Raw genomic sequence first — 26,639 nt, 5'->3', positions numbered from 1 at the left:
AGAGGGGACCGATGGCAACACAGGTGTTAAGATGCTGCATTCCCACATCCTAATACAGCTCCCTCAGATGCACGGGTTCTTAAAGTGCGGTCCCCAGAGCAGCCACATCAGCATCACCTGAGAACTTGTTAGAAATGTGTATTTTGGACCCTCCCCCGACCCAGGTCTGTTGAATCAGACTCTCTAGGGCTAAAGCCAGCAATCTGAGTCTTAGGAAGCCCTCCAGTGACTGGTGCCCATCAAGTTTGAGAGGCCCTGCTCAAATGCAATTGTTTCAACCTTGACTATACACCTGAATTACCTGGGAAGCTTTGTAAACGCTAATTCCTAGGTACCACCCCTGTAATTCGGGTATGATTGGCTTGGGTGTGGCCCGGACTTTGAGTTTTAAAAGTTTCCAGGTTAGAGTAAGTGTAGCTAGGGCTGAGCGCTCGTGCCGTCGTGGAAGCCGCGCGAAGTCGGCCCTGGTATGTATGCCTTGTCGGATCCCTTACTTCAGAATGAGGATCCAATCCTCTGAGTGAATGATGGTATAAGTCTACGTAGTGCTGGTCCCCAGAGGGTGACCTGGTGGCTCTAAAGTGAACAGAATTAAATGGGTTGATGCAGGATACAAGGGAAGAACAAGAAGGAGAGAAGAAATGAGGTGGGGCGGGGGGGACAGGGAAGTTCAGTGAGATAAAGACTGTCGCAGTGATGGGCATTATGTCAGTCCTATCAGAAGTGACAGCAACTTGAAATTCAGAACTTTTTAATGTTCATCAATGTGTCTTTCTGCCTACTTGCTTTCATTTCTTCCATAAATATTTGAGTATTTATGGTAGAGAAGATGGTGTGCTAGGCCCCTGGGGAATACACACACATTTACACGTCACTCCCATACACAAGTCTACGAAATGAACCTTGGAGCATCCTTCTAGCCCGGTGCTGCCATAACAGAAATGGATTGCACAAGTATCTTGCTGCTCAGTGGAGGGATGACCCTTGAATGGGAGGAAGCCAGGCAAGAAAAGACATTCGTGACTTTTAGAAATGAAGTGTTAATATAGAAATGGTCCTGGATGTCCCACATTGGAATTTTTGAGATTAGATTTGGTTAAAAACAGAATTTCAGAATCAGAATTTATTGGATATTGTATTGGACATTCCATGCCACTCTTAACCTTTGTTAATAGTGTATTTTCCTTGAGATGCTTCTGGTCAATTATTCATCTACAATATCCAGAAGGGCCTTTGTGAAGTTTTGAACGCACTGTGTCCCGTCTTCCACTTAGCATTTTTCTGAACCTACACACCCTGTGCTCTGAGCAGGCCTCAGACTGTTCTGCATCCTCATCTTTGTTCCCAGTGCTTGGTCTGCCCCCATTGTGTGTGTTCACATGCACGCGCGCGCGCGCACACACACACACACACACACACACATTCTTCAGAATTCTTTCTATCCTTTAAAGGTCAGACATTTCCTGCATGAATCCTTCCCCCTCTCTATGCACTTACTATACTTTGTATCTACCTTATAGCATTTGTAATAATTTGCCTTTTGGCAGGTCAACAAGTACCCTTCTATTGCATACACCTCCTCCCACCTCTGGCCCCTGAGGTTGTCTGGTGATTTGCCTGGTTCCTTTTGTACTAGTCATCGTGTCTGGGGCTAATCTGTAGTTTCCTTTAGTCCTATATTCATCATATCCCTGTTTCTAGCCAATTTCGACTGGTAGGTTAGATATACCCCAAATTTTGCACCCTATCCCCCCCCATTTCCAAGGCAGTGACCGATGAGCCTCTGCATTAGTTGGCAAGGCCACTGGAAACCAGAAAAACCACCCTCGAGGTAGGAGATCCTAGAGCTCAGCATAGAGGTGGGGAGGGAGAACAGTGAACTCCTGATTGTTCCCAGAGCTTCCCAGAACACATATTTGGGACTTTATTCCATTCCATCGGAAAGGGTTCCCTAAGTTCTACACAGAAAATATCTGCTCTAGGCCCTCCTTCTGTAAGAGAGACAAGCCCTTGATTAGGCTGTCGTCTTGTATCCATTATTGTAGAGAGTACACCCAAAATCAAAGTTCCAGAAAAAGGCACACATTTCACATGGAATTCACATTTCCAGAATTTTCTATCTCAGATGTGAGAGCTGAGAGGCTGTGATGTCTATGATGGCTATGAAGGACTAGTGAGCCCGGTTCTGCTGACCTAGCCCCCCGGGGACAGCGCCTTCTCACTGCCCCACGTGCGGCCTTCCCACTTGGCACTTGGCAGAGAGGGAGGGCCGTCCAAGGTGTGCTCCTGCCCGTACTGTCTTGCCAAAGCCCCCAGGTAAACTCGCAATGCTCCTTGGCCCAAAGAGGGTCACACTGCCAGCTGTTTTGCCCATCCGTCTTGGATGAGCCCTGCTCTGATTGCACACCTCTGGAGAAGAGGCAAACGAGTGAGGACGTCGCTACTCTCTGGGATCGTTAGCAGGAATGCCGTAATTTTTCAAATTCTCTCTTCTTCACCTCCCTCCATGGCCAAAGAGCAAGTCTGTCTTGGGTAACTTCAAAACATTTCTTATATTCCTCCCAGAACTTTAGTCTCACTAACCCCAGCTTAGGGCAAGCCCATGTTACACACCTAGAGATAAGGATATATATATATACATAGCTTTAGATACAGATGGTAGGTACATTTAAAGTGAACAATTTAATGGTTTTAGTGTATTCACAGACAGGTACAGCCTTCTCCACAGTCAGTTCTAGAGCGTTTTCATCACCTCAGTGAGCAACCCCACACCCTTTAACTAAAACCGCCGCCTTATCCTCCCACCTGTTCCTTAGCCCAGAGCTACCAATGATCCGTTTTCTCTCTCTGTAGATTTACCTATTCCAGGCATTTCATCAACATGGAATCATCTGTGTTATTTCGTGACTGACTTTTCTCACGTAGCGTAATGCTTTCAGGGCCCCGCTATGCTAAAGCACATCTCGGTCCTGCATTCCTTCTAACGGCCAGATAATACCCCCTCCTGGAGCTACCTCACATTATAGATTTCCATCCGTCAATTGATGGACATTTGGTTTGTATCCACTTCTTTACTCTCATCAATAACACCGCTACGAACATTCTAGGTGTTTGTATGGTCATAGGTTTTCATTTCTCTTGGGTATATACCTAGGAATAGAATTGCAGGATCACATGGCAACTCTGTGTTTGGCCACTTGGGATTTTTCAGTGACCTCCTGACTGGTGTCTCTGCCTCTAATTCCCAAACTCCATCCTTGCTAGTAGGCTTGTGTGACTGTCTCTAAAACAGTGCTTTCACCATGTTTTTCTTCTATTTAAGATCGGCAGTACTTTACCATTGAGAAGCTCACCACCAAATCCTGATTTTTTTCACCTAGCTCAACCCCTCCATCAATGACCTAAATATACTTGGCTTATCTAACTGTATCTTTCTTTTCTTTTTTTTTTTTTTCTGGACTCTAGGTGTGCATCCTCTGTGCCATTCTGCATGGTCCCCATTATCATCTACATCCACAATGGTTATTTCCTGTATATTTTTTAAATATGTTTTCCATATATAGAATGCCATTTGCACTCCCCCCACTCCCCCGCCTATCTTCTAAACCTCAGCTGAAGACTATCTCTCCTAAACTATCCACACCACTCCTGGGCCCAGTCGTTCCTCTCTGTTCTCCCAGGGAATATGTTCCCTCCCCTTTGTTGCTATTTTAAGTGGTTGAGTAGCCTCAGCCATCTAGGGTGTTAGGTTCTTGAGGCAAAGAGTCACGCTACCCTTCACACACCTACACCTTGGGAAGTGGAAGGTTATTTTGGAGGCAGGATAGAGAATGGATGAAAAAGAGGTTAGAGGCCCCAACAGCAGCTAGAGGCCATGCTTGTAGCCGGGGTGTGAATGGTGTGGAGCAGGACTTGTCACCAGGGATAACACAAGAAAAACAACAAACGATGACTCCCTGGTTGCCAGCTCGAGGGACCTGAAGAACGAGGGCGGTGCTGTGGATCCCAGTGAAGACATTGTAGGGAATACCGAGGTGATTCCAAGCTGGGGGCGGGTTTAAGCTGAGGAGAAAGGAGATGGTAAAGGATATGTGCCCTTGTGCTATTTTAAGGAGATAAAGACTCAGGAGCCATCGGCCTAGACGTCCAAGCCCCACTCCCTGCCTCCCCTTGTTCTCATCATCCTACTAACCCCTGTGGTTGCCTCTGTTGCCTCTGCTATGGGTTTATTCCCTCTTACTTCCCTTCACCACCTCTCCTTTATCCTTCTGTCTATTATTATCTCCTCACTTCCTTTTCCCACTTTTCTCCTTCCCCATTTCTTCATTTCCGTTTCTGTCACACAAATCTAATTTCCCCCTTTGCCATCTCTCTTTTTCTCTATTTATGCACCAATCTTGGTCTCTCTTGTTTCTCTCCCCAACAGAGAACAGTTCCTCATAATTGTCTACCCTTTTTCCTTTTCTTCTCTCTTCTTGCCTTGCCTGCTTCCCCCCCAAACACATACAGACACGCATGTGCACGCACGCACCCCTCTGTATGTAATGGTGCCCCTTGTCACCCCTGCAGGAGATTCAGCAGCGGCATGGTCTGGCCAACTCCATCTCTTCCTACCTAATCAAGCCCGTCCAGAGGATCACCAAGTACCAACTGCTTCTGAAGGTAATGCCCCTCCCTGCTGTGTCAGTCTCCCCCTCCCATACCACCCCCTTCCCATACCACCCACCAGGTCCAGGGAGTTCCTGCTTTGCCCAAGGATAGGAAAACTGACCCCTCAAGACTTCTCCTCTAGCCATAAACTCACACTGGCTCTGCTAGCTCCTAGACTGCATGACCGTGAAATTCTAGGTGCCAATTTGTTGGGGGACAGAGAAGAAACGTGAGCAGGAGCAAGGTGTGACTGTTTTCACACCTACCTGGCACTACACATTTGGAGCAGTTGCCACCCCAGGCACTGGCTGACACGTAGGGCCCCACTTGCCCTTCTGGCCCTGAGGCAGATTCCTCTTGGTGGCCCCTGCTTCCGGTAGGATCAGGGTTCAAGGTCTCAGGAGTAGAGCCCGTCTACATAGGCAGGAGAGGCCCAGAGTGGCACCTGCTATTGCCTTAATCTCTGTATTTGTCAAGACTATGAGGCTTTTGAGAGAAAACCCTCCAAGAGTGCAGATTAAAACACAATGGCACTCTTGTGTCTGGAGGATCCCATATGTTAGGTAAGGGTTCTTTTGGAACCAAGCAAAAGATTTGGATTTTCTCCAAAATATTTTCTTTAAAATTCAAATAATCAAATTACATAAAATACTAAGTAATTTGGGCTGATTCTTTTTAGGGAAGGATACACATGCCATCTGAAAATATGATATTTCCCCCCACAGAAAGCCTAGAAAATCAGTATTATAAGCAGTTATGTAATGCCTATGTATATTAATTCTCAAGGTATAAGAGTAGAGTTTTCTCTAAGTTTGAATATTTTGCTGGTGGCTCCGCAAGTGCAAAGCATGAAGGGATAGTGAGAGGCATGTTCTGGGGAGTTTAGTTCCAGAGAAAAGCTGCTGAAACTCAACTCATGTTTAGGGATGCTTGTAGAATCTCACATATTGTGGCTTCGCTAAGCCTGAAAAGCAATCTAGTGTCAAATCTAGGTTTCTGGTCACCCTGGAGTCTCCCTGTGTAGCGCGTGTGGTTCCATGAGGAGAAGGGTGGAACCACCAGCGACCCGTGCCCTGGACCTCTCCCCACTCTGGGTCAGGGCAGGGACTAGTTCCACCCATCCTCTTGGCCTCCACCTTCAAAGGTCCTCTTTCCTTGTCTCCAAGAAGAGGCTTTTTGGGCTTCTGCTTCCAAGCGCTCGAGTCCTCCAGGCCTGCAAAGATGGCCTTAGAGAAGTAGCACAGGGCTTCGTGCCCTCGGCCTTGACAGAGGCCTTGTGTGAGGAGCAACAATGTGCAGAGCATCTTGTCTATTTGCACAGAATTGCTTTTGAAGATGTCATCTTTGTTTTTTTGAAGTTCCTTGTATAAAGACTCACAGAAATTCCCAGGAGACCTCAGAGTCGAATGTGGGGGTTCTCTCCAAAATCATTGGTGTACTCTCTACCTTTAAGTTACAAGAGCTTTAGCTCCTTCTTTGCCTTTGACTATCAGATAATTAGCACTGAATCCCGTTACGACTACTACTGTGTTGTTACTAACCCAGATTTCTGTGTATGATTATTCCCTCCTTCCCTATCCCATCTCATGCTTGACCCTTTCAGTGATTTTTCTTGTACCAGAAGATTTGTTAAAATTCATTTTTGGTTATTAAATTTAAGTATCCCAAAGCCTTTTCAGGAATTAATGGGGTTGTAAATTAAGAAGCAAAACAAAACAGAAACTTGCACATCCACATCTCCAGTGCCTTAAATCAAGTAAGATGCAGAGAAATACAGCTTTTCACTTCTCCCTTTAAATTCCCAGGATGATTTTGTGACACAGATAAGAGAAGGACGTGGACGATGGCCAGGCTGCCCTGTGTTTTGCTTTAGGTGATGGAGGGATGGGCTCTGGGCCTTCATTTTGTAATTGGATGTTTTAGGAAGAGATGGCTGTGCAGGTAACTGAGAAGGGAAAAAATGAAGTAGTGGGAATTTGTGGAGAAGTTGTAAAATTATTGGGGGAAAAAAGACTTACTAAGGTAATTTGTGACCCTTACAAATGCTCCGGTAGCAGAGTACCTGCTGAGTAAAAGGAAAACAGTTTGCTGAGCTTTTACTATAAATAAATAATATGGGATTTATTTTCTCATTAAAGACAGCTTTATTACAAATATATTGATACTTAATTATTAGTATCCTCTAGGGTTCCCACTTTGGACGTTGCATGAAAATAAAAACTGTATGTCAATTGGTGTTCAATATTCTTCATGTAAATCTGCTACAGCTGTCCTTTTGGAGTCTAAATTAAATGTGGAACCTTCTCCTTCGTATCAGCTATAGCAAGGATCTGAGGAGAACTTACTGGCTTTGCTGGTTGATTGGTGGACTTGCCATATTGCTTTAGGCGGTTGAGCCAATGGGTATTTTGTTTTTGTTTTGTTTTGTTGTTCTTTTGCACACTGAAGCATATTTCTTCTTTATCTCTTATACTCCTGCCTAGAAATCCTTTTGAGGATGTATGAGAACAAGGTTGGGAGAATTAAAATTAGGAAAGGGATGGGGAGAATCGGAGAACTTCAGGTTGGCATAAGTAAATGCAACTTTCTGAGCAGTGATGCCGTTATAGTGGCTGGAGCCAAGGACAGAACTGAGTACTGATCAATTCCGCCTCCCAGACATGCTCGAGACAGTTCACCTCTCCTTTGGACACTCAAAGCTCCCTTCTCCATATGGGAATGTATACAAGATGACACAAAGGATTGGATTTTCATGTCAGATGCTCACTAATCAGATATCTTACCAAGTATAAGATTTTACGAATAATTTTAAGGATAAAAATAATCCCAAGGCAGAGATAAAACAGAGAGAAGTCCAGGACCACCAATAGCTCCAAGTCCTTTCTTGAAGCATCAGGATGTGCTGTGGCCCAGACTAACATACACGTTGTCTAAATGGTGTATGTGGTATCAGATCATTTACCCTGAACAGAGCCATTTTGGTTATGAGATATACTAACTTTTTACTTAGATAGTTGCATAGCATCTGTGATATTTTACAGGGAGCCATGCCTAAAACCTAAAGCCATAGATTCAGGTTTGTTTACCGCAAGAAGTCTTAGGCCAGATATATCCTACTAGAAGCATTCTATAGATAAGGACTCTTCTGTTAGCTAGTACCATTAGTTTTTCTGCCAGAAGGTCTGACATTAATGTGCTTACAAGATTTGATCTGGTCACCTTCTGTATCTTACCCATCCACCTATCCCCTGTCTCCCCTTACCCCCTAGAAGGAGACAGTATGGGTTGCAGGTCTTTTGCTTAATTGTTTCCTTCCCAGTTTCAAAATGAGCAGAATTTATAATAACCCTCATAAGAAAAATGAAAGCCAACATTCCTCTGGCTTGGGTAAAGTCACTCCAAATGGCCCTTATAATTTTTAAGATAGTTGAAAATTCTCTTTTCTCCATCACTAGATACTATATGTCTTTTATGGAGATAACAATGACCTAGTCTTCAATGAGGAAATAAGAGAGGGCATGCTCTCGGAAGTCTCAGTGTGGTGGAGGTCATGGGGGACAGGGTTGGCATGGTGGATGCAGTATTAGATTTGGATTCTAGATTTAAGAGTCCAGAAGGACTAGTCCAGAATCCCATCCACTGGGCCCAGGTTAGGAACTCCTGATCTATATTGATATAAAAATATTTTATAACTCTGAAACTCTTATAAACCTATAATGTCTATAACCCCAGGTTGCTCCCAGTATGGCGGAGCAATTAGGCAGCAGAGGTATGCAAATAAACATGGTGCCAGCAATAGGCATGCAGGGATATATGAGTGCTGGGCATTCTTTGCACACCTTTTATCTTCTCTTTGTGATTCCATAGATTCTGTTTGTTGTGTGCTTTGCCAGAGGTGTTCCCTTCTCCAGAAGGGTAGTCAAGTGACCGAGAATGCCTTAGTTGCTGACTTACAGTGCCAGGCATTTGAGAGTCGGGTTGAAATTAGTTTACATTAGATTGAGCTGAGGAAGCTCAGTCGTGGAAAAAATTGTGATTGAATTCTTTGGAGATGATCCCCCACCCCACCCCACCCCACTTTCCTTATAGCTTAGACGAACCATTACAGAGAATGAAGCTGGTCTATAATCACCTTGATGCGTTAGGTGGTGGGAGGGTGGGGAAGCTGAGACAAATGGTTCTAATTATATCTGGACTTTTTTCCCAGGAACTTTTAACTTGCTGTGAAGAAGGGAAGGGGGAGCTCAAGGATGGCCTGGAGGTGATGCTCAGTGTCCCAAAGAAAGCCAATGATGCCATGCATGTCAGCATGCTGGAAGGTAGCTGTCTGTCCTCCCAGCCTCCTCGGGGCAGCCTCCTCCTTTCCTAAGACCAGGGAGCTTGTGTCATGGGAGGGAAGTGGCATGAAGTCAGACAAGGGGCAAGGCTGGAAGTGAGGAGAAATGGCAAGTGAGGACATAGGTCCTCAGGAGGTGTGAGAGGAGCTCCACGGGGGCCAGCTCGGCCAATACCTGCCTCCAGGAAGGACCAGGTAGGACCGGGCCTAAGTTGTTTCAGGTGCTTAGACAACTCACTGCGTGTGAGGTAGTCTAGCCCAGGCCATTATCCTTGCCATAAATGTACTAGAGCCCTGACTCACAGCAGTCTTGTTTGTCTGCATAACATTGGCATTGTGTTTGTCACCAGAATGAGTAGAAATCCTGCATGCATGTGCACACACACCACACACACACACACACACACACACACACACATGCCCCCAAGGACGTTATACCCTTTTTTTTTCTATTGTAATAAAATACACATAACATAAAATTCACCATTTTAACCATTTTTAAGTGTACAGTTCAGTGGCTTTTGATACATTCACATTGCTGTGCAACCACCCTTATGCCCTTCCTAACAGGAGAGAAAAGTCCAGTCAGATAGACAGACCTGGACTTCCAAAGTACATTTAGTCCACTGGAACTGTGTTCTTGGGACCCAGAGACCTGGTAGGATGAGACTCCAATAAAGTGCTCTTACCACTGCAGGACAGATGTGCGGATCAGCCATGCTGGGGCAGAGTTGTTAGATGACTCAGCGTCCCATTCTAGCCTGGCAAACCAGGTGTTAAGGGCCCTAAGTGTCCTCTGTTGCAACTATGCAGACTTGTGGGCTGTTTTTCTCTACTGGGCTCCTTCTCCCATCATCAATTCCCCTACCACCTCCCCCACCCTCTATCTAAAAGACTTGGTCTGGTCTCACTACTTCCTGGGCCACCCTGAGCATAGGAAGCTCTAATTCTTTGTGCAGTGGAGCCCTAGTTGCCTTCTCCAGACTGAGCACTAACCATCTAAACATATTCCTGTTGCCACAATTTCTCCACCCATCTCCTTTCTGTTTGCACACAATCCTCCTCCCCACCCCTGGGTGTTCTCCTCTATAAGCAGCCTTCTCCTCCACCCTGTCCCTGACCTGTATTCTGAGTCCAGTTACTCCAAGTACCGTCTGCAGATTGGCAACAGCAACACCTAGAAGCTTGTCAGGAGAGCAAATTCCCAGGCTCCACCCCCACAGCTACCAAATCCCAGTCTCCTGGGAGCAGGGCTAGGTAGGAATCTGCGTTTTGACAAATCTGCAGGTGATTCTTATGCATAAAAAGTTGCAGAACCTCTGTTAAAATTTAAAGTGGAATAGATATAACTGTTGAGGTTTTATGCAGCACACTCTATAGGATCCATCAAAGGGAAGAGTCCTAGGAATGGAATATAAGAAATAAAGCAATGGCAAATAAAGTGGAGTCGAGGGTCGCTCTATCCAGCAATACTCCACGCTTTGACTCGGTGGAAAGCTGTCGAGGAAGAAGGTGACATGGGGTTTGCCCTCGCAGGAGGTCCCAGGCCTTTGAGAAGATGCCACTAATACTGGTTATGTGTAGGAGACCTGGTTCTGGAAGGGGGATCTGCTTACTGTTCCCTGGAGCCATCTACTCAAGTATTCAGGAGTCTCAGGAATCAGCCGAGAGAGAGAAAACGTCTTGGGAAAGGAGGGCTCACGGTCAGGGAATCTTTTCCAAGGGGGCTGTGGAACATGGCACCCAAAGTGGTGCTAGAGCAACTCCACAGGGTGGAAACGGGTGTCTTTCAGGGTTCGACGAGAACCTGGATGTTCAGGGAGAGCTGATTCTCCAGGATGCCTTCCAAGTGTGGGACCCAAAGTCGCTGATCCGGAAGGGGCGGGAGCGGCACTTGTTCCTCTTTGAGATCTCCTTGGTTTTTAGCAAGGAGATCAAGGACTCTTCAGGACACACGAAATATGTTTACAAGAACAAGCTACTGGTAGGTGGGGCAGGTGGGGTAAGACGAGTCTCCCTGTTGTCCTAGAGCCCTTGGGCAGGAAGGGCTCTTGAACGCTCAGCTCATCTCTCCCCTGGCGCCACACCAAAACCATCCTGGACAAATGAAAAGGCCTTCTATTTGCAAAGCTGCCCCCTTGCCTCCCACTTCTGCATTTTAGAGTTCACCGGTCTTCTTGCTGTCTGCTTTTAGCGCCTCCCTCTCCGCCCGCCCTCCCTGCCACCTGCTAATCTGGCAGGTGCCTGTAGGTCCTTTCATCCCCGGTAGATGAACGGAGCATCCAGTCTGTTGAAGTTTGATTGACAGAAGCCCCTCCCTCGGTCCTCTCCTCTGTGTTGCCTTTCCCTTCCCACCCCAGCCCTAAGCTCCCCACTGCCCTCCCCTTCCCCGCCTCTCACAGGCATTTCCTGTCTACAGACCTCAGAGCTGGGTGTGACGGAGCACGTAGAAGGTGATCCCTGCAAATTCGCCTTGTGGTCTGGGCGCACCCCCTCCTCAGACAATAAAACAGTGCTGAAAGTAAGTAGTGCTCTCCGCTGGGCGCCAGCGGGTAGCAGGAGGAGGGCAGAGGGCTGGGACGGATTATTCCTGAGAGCTGGGGCCTGGGGGACTCCACCGGGAAGGCCAACATCCCATGAGTGTTAAAATGCAAGGGCTGTCATGGAAGTAGACTAGGGATCTCAAAGACCAGTGGTCTCCTAAGCCCATCCCCTCGTGTGCACCTGAAAGGAGGGAGACAGGGAGTGGCCTACTGGGCCATTAATTTGGTCTGTCTGTCTGTCCCCTTCAAGGGCAGGAACAACTGACCTTTCAACGAAAGTACCTTGATTTGCTCCACATTCGTTCAGTACTTTTTCCTTGAACACCTTCCAAGTAGAAGGTGCTGCTCAGTGCTGCTCATAACTATGTATGAGAGATGGACCTTTTCGTCCAGAAACTTACATTTGAGAGCTCTAGGACATCACCCTAGCGTGGGAACTATGCTGATTGAAAGGAGTGCTAAGAAAGGGCCTTTCACCAGATGACAGCCGTAAGGAGTCATTCCAGCTCTCCAGAGCGCACACAGCCTGGCCATTGAGGCTTGTGGTAACGTACGTCTAACCACGAAGGGGTCCTGCAGATGGAGCTCCCACCAGTCATTTGCTTATCGGGGTGGCTGCCACCAAGAAGAGGTGGTCCAACCCTGACAAATGCTTGACACTCCTTCACTCTGAATTGCCAGCCTAGCTGCTACCTGCCATGAGACAGAATTACCTGAAAAAAAAAAAAAAATCCCACAAAGGCAAATGGGATATTCGTGAAATGGTAGAAAGCCCTTCAATGAACGTGTTTACCAGGCGGAAAACCCAGCACTGACTTTCCATCAGCATAAACCTATTATGTATGTAGCCATACTAGGAGTTGGACGTGCTGACATGGATCTGTACCACTTGGTAAATAGCTACTGCCTTCAAATACCCCTTGCTACCCCTCCCAGTGCTCCCAGATCTCCCCAGCATCTAGCAACTGATGTGTTCATCTCTGGCCCAACAGGGGACCTCCACAAATGCTCCAGTCCCAGGGAAGATGTCAGTATTTTTTTTAACGATTTTTATATATTTGAGAGAGACAGCAAGCATGGTGGGGGTGGGGGTGGGGAGAGCAAAAGGAAGAGGGAGAAGGAGAAGCAGACCCCCTGTTGATGCAGGGCTTGATCCCGGGACCCTGAGATCATGACCTGAGCTGAAGGCAGATGCTCAACTGACTGAGCCACTCAGGCACCCAAGGGCAGATGTCAGTGTTGGTCAGTGACACATAGGGTATTAAATACTTTGAAAATCACGCCTGTACAGGTCTACACTGAGTTTTGAGGTCTTAGCCCTATTCTAAGAGTTGAAGGAGTGTGTCCCTGGGATTGAAGAGTCATACGTGTAAAGTGAGAAACAAGCTTGTCAGACATTTGATGTCCTTGAAAATAATGGGCTAAGCCTGCGGGAGGAGGATTGAGAACTGTTTTTGGCAGGGCAAAGGGAGATGGGGTGTTTATTCTTTCTCTCTGTGGCACTTCAGGCCTCCAACATAGAAACCAAGCAGGAGTGGATCAAGAACATTCGAGAAGTGATTCAAGAAAGGATCATTCACCTGAAAGGAGCTTTAAAGGAGCCAATTCAGCTCCCAAAAACACCAGCCAAACAGAGGAACAATAGTAAGAGGTAACCAGCATCTCTCCCCCCAGCACTGCTTCACATGCTCCGGGAGCGGGAGTGGGGTCGCCCTCTGCTCCCACAGGGGCGGGCGATGCGCTCTGCAGTTGGCACCCCCCTCTGTGAAGTCTTCTTTATGATGAGGAATCTCCTTTTTAAGCATCTCATAAGTTATTGCCAGTTAAATTGAGCACCTCCTATTTCACAGACACTGTTGGGTGCTCTAAGAAGAGAAGGGGAAGTGCATGATGAGCCCCTTCCCTCGACAACCATCCAACAGTTGTATCTCACATGTGGAACAGTTAGACAAGAAGAACCAGTGCCGTCTGTGGGGACAGTAAATGCTGTAAAAATTCATTGAGAAGGGACTTTAGATGAGCGCTAAGGAGTGTCCAGGGAACACTTCAACAGGAAGATAGGCCATGAGTGGATTGTTTAGACAGTAAAGGTAATGGTGGGAGAATGGTGTGGTGGGGTTGTCACTGCAACCCTTCTGTAACCCTCGAGTCCTCACTTTCAATTATCTGAGATAATCAAGGTGATTGGGCAGAAGGGGACTGATTTTTGTATCCTCACCTCTCTGGGCCCTTCTGAATCCCAGTTGCCCTACCCTGGTGGAAGACTTCCTCAGTGTTTGTTTCTCAAGTCTCCATGTGACAGTCACCTACAATGACTCTTTTAGAGGGCATTTCAAAAGAAAGCGTGTAAAAACATCTTGGTGACCTTGAAAAAAACAAACAAACAAACCAGAGTTCTGAGGCTGATGGTCCTTGGTAACAACAGGCTCGCCTCTCCTCCCCTATTCATGAATGGAGGAAATCCCAAAGAGCTAGTTAACCTTTTGGTGCCAACCAGGATACATGGATCTGATGACCTGCAGAGTAGCAGCATTAGTACAGAAGGAGGTGGTAGCCAAAAGAAGGGTATGACTAAGATAGGGAGAGATACGTCCATGGGACAGAAGCCCCAAGACCTGCATGGCCAGGATGAGGTCACCTCTCAGTGCCGGAAGGACAAATTATGGCTGTATTGGAGGAGGGGTTATTTTTATTTCAGTTGCCCAATATCTAGAGTCCAGGGAAGGGTCGGGGTTAGTTTAGCACTAGAGAGAGGCCCTACTCAGGAAGCCCCTAATTTAATAGAGAAGATAGAGTAGAAATGTTATAAGAATTCAATGTCCAGGAGCATGCAGGAAAGGATGGATATTCAGGTGAGGTGGACTCAGGTGTTTCTCCGAAAGAGCCCCTTTTTCCTCCAGTAGTGGAGTCTGAACATCTGTAGAACACGAGATGGACATATCTTAGAAATGCCTCCCACCGTTTCTCCGTCATTGTCCTGAAATAAGAGAGTGAAAACCCTTGGCAGACTCTACAGAGAACAGTCAGGCTGTCTGTCATTTCATTAGCTTGGCTCCCAGGAGGTGGGGACAGAGTTGATGGAGGAATGAATTGGCTTGGAGAGCACCACTCCCACTCCTGGATGGGCTCCCCACATCCCCCAAAACTGGCTTCATCTGCAGTGGACCAGAAGGGCCCACGACGGGCCAGAATGATGGGAAGCAGAAAGTACAGCCAACTCTCAACTGTATGCAAATGGTGGGGAACAGCGGCCCAGATATCTGAAACAGCAGATGATCTAAAAGTCCTTTATTCTTGGTTTTGAAATGCATCACATGATTTCATTTTACAGCAGATCTTCCTTCCTATGAATATGTGGCTTATATTATTAAAAATAAGTTGGCATTTCCCAACCCCACAAGTGGTGGTGAGAAAGCAGTTGCCAAGTGTTCTAGGTAGGAGAAGACCCTTTTTATGACCAGGAGAAACTGTGTATATATGTATGTATCACATGCGTGCCACATGCACCACACCTGTCCACATACAACAGACTGTAATTGTTTAGACTCTGTGAAGCAGCTTTGTATATGGGGCATTTTGCCCACGTGATGTCATCCTTAGGCAGCAAGTTCCTAATGCCATTACCTCCCCAAAAGCAGCATTAGGGATGGGACTTTCATAAGCCACCATGAGAAGAGCTGTCACTTTTTGTGCTAATTTATCCAAGTTCTGGTCCGCATCTCCTTTAGTTTTTCCTGACACTGACCATTCAGCCTCCACTAGTCCCCAGGCGCCTAATCCCCCTTGGTCCTGGCTATGGGTTCATTGCAGGATTTAGATGTAATTCTTAAGCTGGAGAATTGAAGGAATATGTGAGGGGGACAGCTATATGGTCCAGCGACCCAGGAAGGGCTCCAAATGCCAGGAGTGCACTTGAGATTATCTTGCCAGATGCTCAGGAGCACAGCTGACTCAAAAAGCTGCCATGCGGTCTGTGGTCTTTGAGATGGTGCCTTGGCCTTCTGTGTTGATAAAAAGTCATCATAACTAGGCACGAGATCAACAAGACCCAGTAAAATGAAGGAAATAATCCCTTCCTCCATACCCGGGAGTTGAGCTTCCAACATCAGCAACTTCCCCAAGATGATCTCCCCTGGAGGAAAGAACTCACATCATTTTCTTGAACAGGAGAAATACAAATTAAAAAAAAAATCTTACCAGCTCTGTTTATAGGCCAGCTATAAACTAACCCCCATCCTCTTTCAGCATGCAGAGAAACTATTTGAAAACATTGAACTCTGGGATTGTCAGCCATCCACCAGTCAGCTGAATAGAAGCATAGGTTCTAAGTAGGATGTACCTCTTCCACTGCCTATTATAGACCCATTCCCAGGGAAAATAATAAATAAATAAATCATCACCTCCTCTGTACCATGGGCCAGAGGAGGTGTGGAGGGGCCATTTTGCCATTTTGTGCTCAGTTATCAGCATAGGGATTGTGTGCTTTTTAAGTGCGAGGGGTAACATCTCTGAAAATCGTACAGGGCTGCTCCCTTTAGTGGGATAATTTTAGACAAATCCCTGCTAGAAAGTGCTGAGGCTCTGCTCTGACAGCCCAGCTGGAAATCCTTGTGTGCTCTAAACCCACAGTGGTTCCCCCCACCCCCACCCCTGTTTTTTTTTTCTCTTCTTCCTGCAGGGATGGAGTGGAGGATGTTGACAGCCAGGGGGATGGGAGCAGCCAGCCAGACACCATCTCCATCGCCTCTAGGACCTCTCAGAATACAGTGGACAGTGACAAGGTAGGACAGTATCCCAACCTTCCTTCCCCTAAGACTTCTTGTTGGCTTAACCACCCCTGGAGAATTGCCCCCAGAGGAATTTCTCCCACTACGGAGCCCAACCTCAGGAGCCAGTTGTCTCTTTGTGTCAGCCAAAGTGGAAAGAGCAGGGCTGGAGGAGGTATGTCACAGTGTGGAGATGTTGTCTGAAAGGATAGAAGACCAGGTGGTCACCCAGACCTCTCTTGTCATGAGAGTTTAGCAGAAGTGACGAGGGTGTGGTAAGGGTGAAGGATGAGAGGGTCTGGGTCTCCTGTCCTCTGGAGATGCCCCACCTGGGCTCTGCCTCCTGGGAAGCCCGACCTCAGGGGGCTGAGGCTGGGATAGTTTCCTGAGACCTTGTTCGCTCTGACTGGCTCATATCTATAATGATTGAATGGGCTCATCTAAAGTTAGACCAAGACCACTGATTTGGTAAATGACCACAGAGATGCTGGGTGGTAGGGCCCCTTCTCTGAAGGGGCTCCAGTGGAAAGGATGCCTTCCTCTGGCCAGAGTTCCGGGCTCAGTTTCCAAGGGGCAGAGAAGATCAAGAAGCGTGGAAAGCAGCTTGGAGGGATGTAGTAGTCTTGTGGGAAAGCCTGGTCACTTGGTCTCTTAGATTTTGGAGCAAGTAAGCAGAAGTTAGGAGCTCTGAAGGAGAGGACAAGAAAGAAGATTGTAGTGAAGACCCAGTGTATTTGTTCAAGCCAGGGGAAGAAGTCAGCTGTCTACATTTGTAGCAGGGATGGAAGGATTTTTGTCTCCAACCCTACTCTCATGTGCTTACCTCAGGGTCAAAGAGGGTGAGGTGATCTTTTGCTGCATGTTAGTGATTTTATGAATGAAGGTATGGATTTCCAAAGACTATCTGGCCCTTCTCTATTAAAACCTAGTATGTTGGCCTAGCACGTCAGCCTCAGGCAGCAGGCTGTGTGTCCTTGCTTCATTTTTGTTTTCTACGTCACGGGGTTTTTTTTTGAAGATGATCTGCATTCATTAGGATTTTTCCTAATTTTTTTTCTTACTGGGGAAAAACAAAGACTGTGCCCCAGACCTTCCAAGATCATGGTGCTACATCACACTCTAGACTAGTATTCAAGAACATTCGGGGTCATTCTGTCTCACATCCTGCCTCCAAGTTTCTAAGCCATTTTTGACTAACTACCAGAGTGGATGGAAAATTGGTTTTTTTTTTCCACTTGTCAAAACATACAAAGAAAACTATTCCTGTACTTTCTCCTCTGATCTGTTGTTTAGAAACGTAACCTAGAATATCCTGGGAATGAGTGCTTCTTTTTAAACAGTCAGTGGGTAGGAAGCAAAATGCAATGTTTCCCATGTTCAGAGAGAGCCTATTAGTTTCATGGTCTAGGGGATCCATCCCTTCCAGCTGCTACTCCATCTTCCCATAGCCCTGACTTAGACACAGACACCTGTGCCAGAGCCATTTGTCTTGTCTTTGGCTCCAGCCATTCCTTGTCTTCTGGCAAGATGAGTAAGGTTAGATTAGAACACTTCTGATGGCAGGCATGTCACTATTCATGAAGAATTCTGGTTACTTACATATTATTCTATAAATAAGGAAACTGTGGCCTGGAAAGTTTGGGTGACTCACCCAAGAAAATCCTAGTAGTTAGTGGAAAAGAAGGAACTAGAACCCAGATCATTCTGCTTCACTGTCATATCTTTCTCTCACTCTAAAGGTCAAGGCATGATACTCCCAATGCTAAGACTGACTCAGCTGGTCAGTCTTTCTGCACCATCCGCAAAAACATTAGTCACAAATTCTTGAAAAAGCACCCACCACGTGCCGAGCTCTGTGCTGGATACTGTAGAGAGATGTGGGCTATTTGTTGAATGTGAATCCTTATTTGTGTAATTTCCGTCCGATGTGTGTCTCTCGAGCCAGGCTGTTAAGCCCTGATGAGGGCAGGGTTGTCTGTCTGCTTCAATGCTGTCCATGGCCCCGCAGCACACGCTGATGCTCAGGAAGCACTTGTGGAACGAATGAACAGAGGGAACATAGTCCCCGATCTCAGGAAATTCCAGTGTCAGGAGGCAGCTAAAACAGCCGGTCTGAAAGCAGCCAGAAATAGAAACACTGTATTTCTAAATATACTAAGGAAGCCTAGAAGTTTCCTTACCACCAAGCAGAAAGCATCAGTCAGCTGGAGACCTTGGCCTGTCGGGAACAGGAACCCCCAGCTCCCTTCTCGGGCCCTGGGAAACATGGGCAATGGGTCTGGAGATGATGAGAGATTCTGTGCTTTATACACGAAACCTGAAAAATCACCTAGAAATAGTCACACTTGCAGAATAAAACAGAGGGCCTGCTGTGGCTGCACACTGTAATTTAAAATGTTCTTGCTCGTCTGACACGGAAAAGTGATACCAGGACAGCCATGTGTCCTCTTCACCTACACTCCCCTTCATCGGGCAAACATTAAGTGGTATCATTGAGTCCATAGATGTTATCCACAGTGCTAAATCTTCCCCTGACTGTACCAGAAGATCAGGAGAAAGATCTCTGTTGGTTTCCAAGTGGTCAGGTGAACAGACTCTGAAGAACAAGGTCATAAAAATGGACCGATTCAGGTGAACCGAACGAACCATATTCAAGAGAGTGGCAAACAAGGACAGCTATGGGAGGGAATAGGGCAGAGTCACCTCACAGGAAGCAAGGTCATTTAACAATGGGTTTCTAGAAAAGACCCAATCCAGAGGAAATAGAACAGTGGCGCTGCTGTGCTGGGTAGACGAGGAAGATGTAACCATGAAAGAGCCATGACAGTCCAGCTTGAGAAGCTGTGGGACCCTCGGGCACCTCCCCAATCACCTCATGTGTATTTTGTGTGCTGTGATGGGGTGGAAGGAGTTTGGACACACCCCGGTGCTTACCTTCTGTGTCCTGTTGTGTGAGTTACTATGCCTTAATTTCCCTGTCTGTAAGACAAATAAATACATTTACTTGGCACCCGTTAGACACTCAGTAAGGGTTAATTTCCCACCATTGTTCTGGGGGAAAACTAAAGGTCAGACACTCTGGGTAAGAGTCCCCAGTTATTTAACCAACTGTGAGGATCTACTTCTTGAGTTGAGTTCTGCTGTCTTCATTCCTTAGCCAACTGTCAGCAGGTTCTTTTCTATTCTACACCTGAAGGGATGTAGTTTCAACTCACCTGTCTGTAAACAGAGCAACTTTGCTCCTCTTTCCATTTGCTAGCCCTCAGAATCTAAGGCTTAGGCATTTGCTGTTAACAGTGGCTCAAGGGTTATTTTAGTGGTTGATGGATTATAATCCATTACCATCAGGTATTCATTTTAATCCTCAAGTTGCAGCATCTCGGGCCAGTGGCAACCCCTGAGCTTTAGATATTCAAAGATGGTTGTCTTGACTTCTCTCCTAATCTTCTGCTTAGAAATCCTCAGTTTCTCCAACTGTTCCTGTGTTCATGTACTTTCATACCCTCCCATATCCTGGTTGCCTTCCTCTGGATTTCCTTCAGGGTGGAACGATCTAACGTGGAGTGTCTGGAATGGTACAGAATGCTGCAGATGTGCTCTAGTTCATACAAATTCAGCTTCTCGTTCTAGGGCTACAATGCCAAGTCTCCTCCCTGCGATGGTACGTGTGTCTAGTAGTGGTTTACAGTGTTGGCTCCTGAAAGCTCCATGCCTGTTTTCACAGACTGCCCTGGTTGCACAGTTGATTTAGTAACCCGAGTGTTGGTTTGTATCTATTAGATTTTCTCCTGTTTAGTTCCATTGCAGCATTCTAGTATATTTTGAATATAAATCATTTTGTCCAGCACGTCAGCGGGATCTCCCAGCATTAGATAAACATACCGTCTGTGGCTTCATCCAAATTCCTGCTAAAAAGACAAGCTTGAGGGCAGAAGACCAATGCCCAGCTCCTTTTCTCTATAGCAGAGCATCCAGGGTTGCTTACCTGCAGTCCTCCCATGATGAGGAATCCGTCTATTAGTCTTAGTTTTCATTAAATGCTGACAAAACCAGCATGAGTGCTTCAGTAAGTAGCATTAGTCACTTTCCCCCCAAGCTGGTTTGGTTTAACCATCAATGCGTCTGCACGGTTACAGTCTACCTCCCACCTGTCCCACGCAAAAAAAAAAAAGTGTTATTTCCATGAAGGCAAGTGGGTGTGCTTGCTTTGTTCTGTTGTACTCTGAGCCCCTTTCTTTTCTGTCCAAAAATATGTTCCTGTTCTTCTGGGCATTCCACTATAGAGAGTGTTTGGTCCTGTATGTGTATTATGAAGTGATGGGCCTTTATAACGATACTTCGAAGAAATACAGAATTCTAGAATTCTAGTGAAGTAAGCCTGAGTAACGAGGTGGCAGTGAAGAAGTATCTTGTTTAACATGATGGATGCCTGCCGGATAATTTCCAGCTAATGGCACAGAAGCAGCCACCTGCACAGTGCTGGTCTCTGTGCATATATTTACTGTTTAGGATAGGCATGGCGGGCACGCTCAATAAATGCTTATTGAACTGAGCATCACAAACTCATCCTAATAGAGATACTCTCCAACTAAAAAATCACTATGAATTTCTAGATGTGTCCAGGCAGGAGATGGGGGAAGTTGAAGTGAAATTGAGTTGCAGATGCTATTCTCTGTAAAAATTCTCAGGGCAAAAGCGTTGCTGGAACATCCCAGGGCTGATTGTGATTTAAATGAAGAATTTCAGTAACAAGCTAATGTGATCTTAAGATACAAGGTGGCCTGATGATGGCAATGTTCTGAAGGGGAACAGGGAAATGCATGAAGAAGCCTGCAGATTTCAGGATCTAACTTCATAGTTTTTAAGCCAGTGTAGTAGGTCATGGCCAAATTTTTTTTCACCGACTGGTAGGGAAGACTTGGCTTAGAAAGAGTGAGGGCCCAGCTAAGGGGAAAGTCAAAGGATTCCTACAGATGGTACCTATAGCAAGAGGTGGGGCAGCCTGGCTGCAGGAGCCTTCTGAGAATAGACTTCCCGAGGGCTTCATCTGCTTTCTCAGAATTTGGTGATCCTGACGCCTGCACCTTGAGGGCATTTAGGTGGGCACAAGCCACTAGGTGTAAGGGCCGTAGTCAAAGAAAGTTCAGTCCTCGAAGTACATTGGTGAAGGCCCAGCCCCTGCATTGGTGCCTTGGTGAGGGCCCAGGCCCTGCTCGATGCAATGATTCTGCACAACAGTGTCTGGAGCAGAGGAGACATGTGATAGATCCCCCATGCAAGGAGGATTTACTGCCTGGCACTCCCATGCAAGGAAATGGACAACATGCTCCCTAGAGTTTTGAGGTTCCCCAGATCAACTGGGTTTTGCCACTGAAAAGATAACCAGTCATCTGGAATTGTACAGACTCAGCCATGTCGGGACTAATAAGCGTCCTATCAGTTCGCACAAGGTAATATTCTTTGCTTGACAAATTCTTAAAAACTATCAAGATGGTCCCCCCGAGGTTGAGTCTCCAGAGTGTGACTGTGACAGCTTGTGAGATTTACCTGTGGTGCCGGAGCAGATGAAGCACCTGCTAGGGATGCAGCCCATGAAATGAAGTCTCCTAAGAGCCGAAGAGCATGTGATGGGGAGATCCGTTCGTGCTTCTACGACTCTGCCCTCCGTCTCAGTGGGGTCAAAGGGCCCGAAAAATATTTCTTTAGAAGGAGAGATTTCTGTTACCTCCTATCTGGTAACGAAAAGACTTTCTAACCCCAGAACAAATGAGAAGAGTACCTAACTGTAGTTGCAGTTACCAGGGCCTGGAGAGCACGGATCACACACCTAAACTTGGCTTTTATCAGCTATGTGGTCCTGAGACTCAGTCATGCCCCATCTGCCCAGCACGGTGGGTCAGGATTGCCAGAGGAATCCTCGGGAGAGGCCTTCTGAGTCTTCTCAAGGGCTCCTTAGCCACTGCCATCTCCGTTTTCAAGTTTTAAGTGCGAATTGTAGTCCGTCCCACCCCCCCACCCCCAGCCCCGGTTCTGAGTTCTGAGTAACCCAAGTCCAGGAGTAGCTTTTGCTCTGAGCGGTTCCTATGCTGGGCAGGGGCCTGGGGCGGTGGGGGGCCAGGTGGGGCAAGGATACTCCTGCTTCGGGGGAGCCCAGAGCTCCCCCCTGCACCACCCCTCCTGAGCAACGTGCAGCACAGTACAAAGGTGCTGACTTTTCAGAACGGTGATAACGTGCAAGGAGTTGAGGTCACAGGTTTTGCTCGCAATGAAAAGTTCCTCAAATAAATGCCTGGCTTCGGGCTGTTACGCAGGACCTACGGGGCTGAAATACTCCGCGCTGCAGAATGCAGACTGGGCTCACGGGCAGCATCGTGATGCCGTTATTCTCCTTAATATTCTGATTTATACTCCATAGCTCAACCCCCCCCCAACCCTCTTCCCCCCGGAGACCTACTTTTTAAAGTTGCCAGTCACCTGGCAGAGCACATAAGTTTCATAAGGGACAGCGGCCCACAAGTCGCCCGGCGCGGGGCCAGGTCGCGGGGGAGCCCAGAAGCCACTCGTGGGGTCAGCGTGGTGGCCCCGAGTGATCGCCGGGCTCCCGGCGGCCGGGCGTCTGCACAGGAGGCAGGGGCTGCAGGCCGTGGCTTGCCAGCACACTGGGTCCACGTGTGGCGGCGCGGGGCGGGCCAGAGGCCAGGCCTCGCTCAGGGCGAGGGTGGCCCTTGCAGACGGAGAAGCTCAGGAAGGAAAGGACCTTTAGACACCATCCAGCCCCTGCCTTCCTGGGCACGTTTAAAAGAAACACGGTGACTCGCTCGGAGTCACAGAGCCAGCTAGGTAACGGCAGCCCTCAGGCTGAAGCTCCGCTTAATGTCCTGCCTGTTAAACTGGATTAAAAATAGCATTTTTGTAATAACCCTGATCGTTTAACTTGGGGAACCTTGTAAACAAGACAGGACACTATTGCTGCCCCTTCTCCAGCAGCATCTGCACCACCCCGCCCTGGCCCGTGCCAATCCGTGATGACCCAAGTAAAATTTTTTGTTGTTGTTTGTTGAGATTTTATTTATTTATTCACAAGAGATCCAGAGAGAGAAGCAGAGACACAGGCAGAGGGAAGAGCAAGCTCACTCCAGGGAGCCCGATGCGGGACTCGATCCCGGGACTCAATCCCGGGACCCCGGGGTCATGACCCGAACCAAAGGCAGGTGCTCCACCGTGAGCCTCCCGGGCGCCCCAGCCTAGGTACGTTTCTATGGCTCAGTCCAGCGCCTCCGAGGCTGGCGTGCAGCAGAGCAGGGGAGGGACCTCCCCGAGGACGAGTGCCTGTCACAGACCCTTTGGTGCCAGGAACGCATGGCCCATGCGGCGGCCTTGGCGGGAGAGAGCCTCTGCCGGAGCCGGAGCCTCGGGCCTCTCGAGGCCAACCCGGGGCTGGGCTCAGAGCTTGGCAGTGAGTGCCGAGCGGTGACAAGGCTGACCCCTGCCTAAGCTGCCTGGGAGCCCGGCCTAAGTATGAACTCTATTTTTAAAAATCTTGGCGCAAGGAGAAAACAAATTTGAGAGCCAGCCAAGATGGTAAAGTGGATCACCTGGCGGCAGGCCAAGGCAAACAAGACCCGAGTGAGCAGCCTCCCGCTGGACGAGGGCGCGAGCCGGGAGATGGCACCTGCTGGGAGCCGAGGCCAGAGAGGCAAGTGACGGCTCTCAGGCAAGTCCTCCTGGAGTATTTTGCACAGACCTCTTGGCGTATCTCTTACTCTTTTTTTTCTTCTGTGTCACTTAAAAGGCTCTTTCAGTGCAGGACAAAATGACGGAATGCCTATTACCGTAACCGAGGGGGAAAGAGGCTATGAGACGTGTTGTTCGTAGGAAGTTGAGCACCCGATGACTAGAAGTGGCACCAGGTGTCTGGTGGTAGGCCATCCTGGCAGGCGCGAAAATGAACTCTTCCAGAAAACTCAAGGAGAAACGTTGCTGGAAATGAGTATTTGGAGCCACAAGAGCGAGGCTAGAATGGACGGAACAGGTGAAGGGGCCTTGGCAGTGGTGGCTGTGCTCTAGCTGGGGCCTCGCCTAGCTGTGCGTGCTGTGCCGCGGGACACGGGGTACAGGTTCCCTGTGGCCGCGGTGTGGCGTTCTTGGGGAGAGCCTGTTGGATAGCAAGTGGGTCGGTGTCACCCTGTTTCTTGATCTTGAGCTTAGATCGGAAATGCTTGCTTGGGGTTTACCTGCCCGGCGACCTGGTGTCACTTCCCCAGGGCCCACCTGCCTGCCACCACCAGCGTAATGTGGTAGGTAGATAACGGGCACGTGAGGGTCTCGGGATTTGCGGTGTTGGAGTGAGGTGACGTGACCCTTATTGCCCGAAAGCAGGGCCTTGTCAAGAGAAGCACGTCCGAACGTCCTCCGTGGTGGCCCTCCACGACCTTGGCTCAGGACCTGTCCTAGGGGCAGGTGGAGCAGATGCCTTCAGGGGAGCAGCCTGTGTCTGCCCTGCTCTTCCTACTGGGACAAGACTACAGGGAGGGACGCAGCACTATGCACAGGGCACGCCCCCCCCCCCCCCCCCCCCCCCGGCGATAGGTATCTTTTCCCCGGTTCCAGGCCGACCCTCGCCCCTGCCAGCCCGTCTTGCAGACCCGGCCCTGGCTGCACCAGAGCGGCCTCCTCCTCGTAGCAGGGCTGGTGATCGCTTTTTAGCCTCCCCACATGTGAGGGCTCACAGCTGACTCTTCCAAGTTCAAAATGGTCATCTACTGTCCTTTTTTTAACACTACTTGGTTCTGTTTGAAGTTGGTCATCGCAGAGAGGTGTGTACACTGACCCCAAGCTCCGGAGAGCTAGTCCTCTAATGCGCACGGCCTCTGCTGGTGCTGGCTGTGCAATGCCTAGGGTGTGCTCCCTAAACAGTGCTCTCAGCCCATACCAAGGGCGAGGGCTTATATCCTCTCTGTACTGTATGATGTACTGAAGGGGGGAGAAAAAGCCTCTATCTCTCACCAGCTCTGTCCCCTGCTCACCTGCTCACTGGTGTCCTTTCAGCCGCAGGTGTGGGGTTTAAAAAGTCTATCGCTATTTGCTGTCACTTACATACACGTGGAAGGCATGATTTGGTGAGCACCCGAGGAGATGGAAGATTCATGCTCTTTTCTTTTCCTCGGGATCTTGATGGATGCCACCTTTTTGTCTCACAAATTCATCAACCATTTTTTTTGAGCTCAGCTATGTGGCAGGCACTGTTCTAGACACACAGGATATGGCAGTGAACAGAACAAAACACCTTGGTTGCCTGCTTTGACCTCCTTCCTGCTGATGTTAACCTAAATATGTTCAATTTTAAGGCATTTGGAATTCATTGGAATTCATTCGGAATTTTGTTTTAATCTCTAACCTTTGCATATGTCTCTGCAACTGATACCGTTGGCGGCGTTAATCTAAAAAGAACACAGCAATTCTATTAAAAAGATCAGTTGGGAACTCTTGAAGGTATTCCTGCAATATTTAATTCCCTGATTCATAACCATTTCAAATCCAAATGCCAGATTTCTCTCTCTCTCTCTCTCTCTCTCTCTCTCTCTCTCACACACACACACACACACACACACACAATCTTTCGGCTCTGAGTACAGTCAGCACACTCCTGATTAGAGAAGGGTTATAGGTTATGGTCATGGCAGGTGGGCAAACATTCTAGACAAAGAGAAAAGAGCAAGAAATATTCAACATTACCCTCAAATACTTTTAAATTTTCTCTATCTCATAAAACAGGAATATTGGAAGGAAGTTGTTTCTTTAAAAAAATATATTATTTTTTTAAATGGCATGAAGGGGTAGAGAGTGGGGACTGGTGTGTTTAGGAGAGGTGCTTCGAATTGTGGAATCTGAAATCTGTAATGCATAGTCCAGCTCTCCCCGCCCACCCCACTGCACCCACAACCCACCCCCAAACAAGAACAGTCACAATTTTTATGCCTTTTCCATATGAGATATTAGGAACCTTTATTGCATTCATGAAAAATTTTTTCTTGAAAAATCCCCAAAGAGAAAGATTGTCAGGATATGTTCTCTAACATTTAAAGTCAAGATAGTGCTTCTGACGGGAACATGAAATCCAAACCGCTAGGTTGGTTGTGTTATTTAAAGAGCAAGCTAGTTGGCACAACCGTTAACAAGTGACCAAGTGAAAAAGATCTGTGAGCAGGGAAGAGTGAAATTAGAGGTAAAATAGAAAATTATTTCTTATATATTTGGAAATTATTTCCAATGATTTCATTCTTTTATTCAGAGGAATTTTATTGAGTGTCCACCGATGACAAGGTACCTGGGAGATAAAGACTA

The 26,639-nt window shown here is 47.5% G+C and overlaps 1 protein-coding gene across 25 annotated transcripts in view; it reads left to right on the top strand.

Moving 5' to 3' along the window:
* Positions 1-26,639, top strand: part of KALRN (kalirin RhoGEF kinase) — a 657,335-nt gene that overhangs the window by 426,997 nt on the left and 203,699 nt on the right. For all 25 annotated transcript variants that reach the window (XM_072811625.1, XM_072811621.1, XM_072811628.1 and 22 more), the window contains 6 exons: positions 4,570-4,662; positions 8,858-8,969; positions 10,780-10,970; positions 11,406-11,507; positions 13,038-13,180; positions 16,208-16,310. In XM_072811625.1, the coding sequence (XP_072667726.1) occupies positions 4,570-4,662; positions 8,858-8,969; positions 10,780-10,970; positions 11,406-11,507; positions 13,038-13,180; positions 16,208-16,310 (744 nt within the window). The remainder of the gene's footprint in view (positions 1-4,569; positions 4,663-8,857; positions 8,970-10,779; positions 10,971-11,405; positions 11,508-13,037; positions 13,181-16,207; positions 16,311-26,639) is intronic.

This window comes from Canis lupus, chromosome 35 (assembly GCF_048164855.1).
Source record: "Canis lupus baileyi chromosome 35, mCanLup2.hap1, whole genome shotgun sequence".
NCBI classification, from domain to species: Eukaryota; Metazoa; Chordata; class Mammalia; order Carnivora; family Canidae; genus Canis; species Canis lupus.
This window is presented reverse-complemented; position numbering and strand designations above follow the sequence as displayed.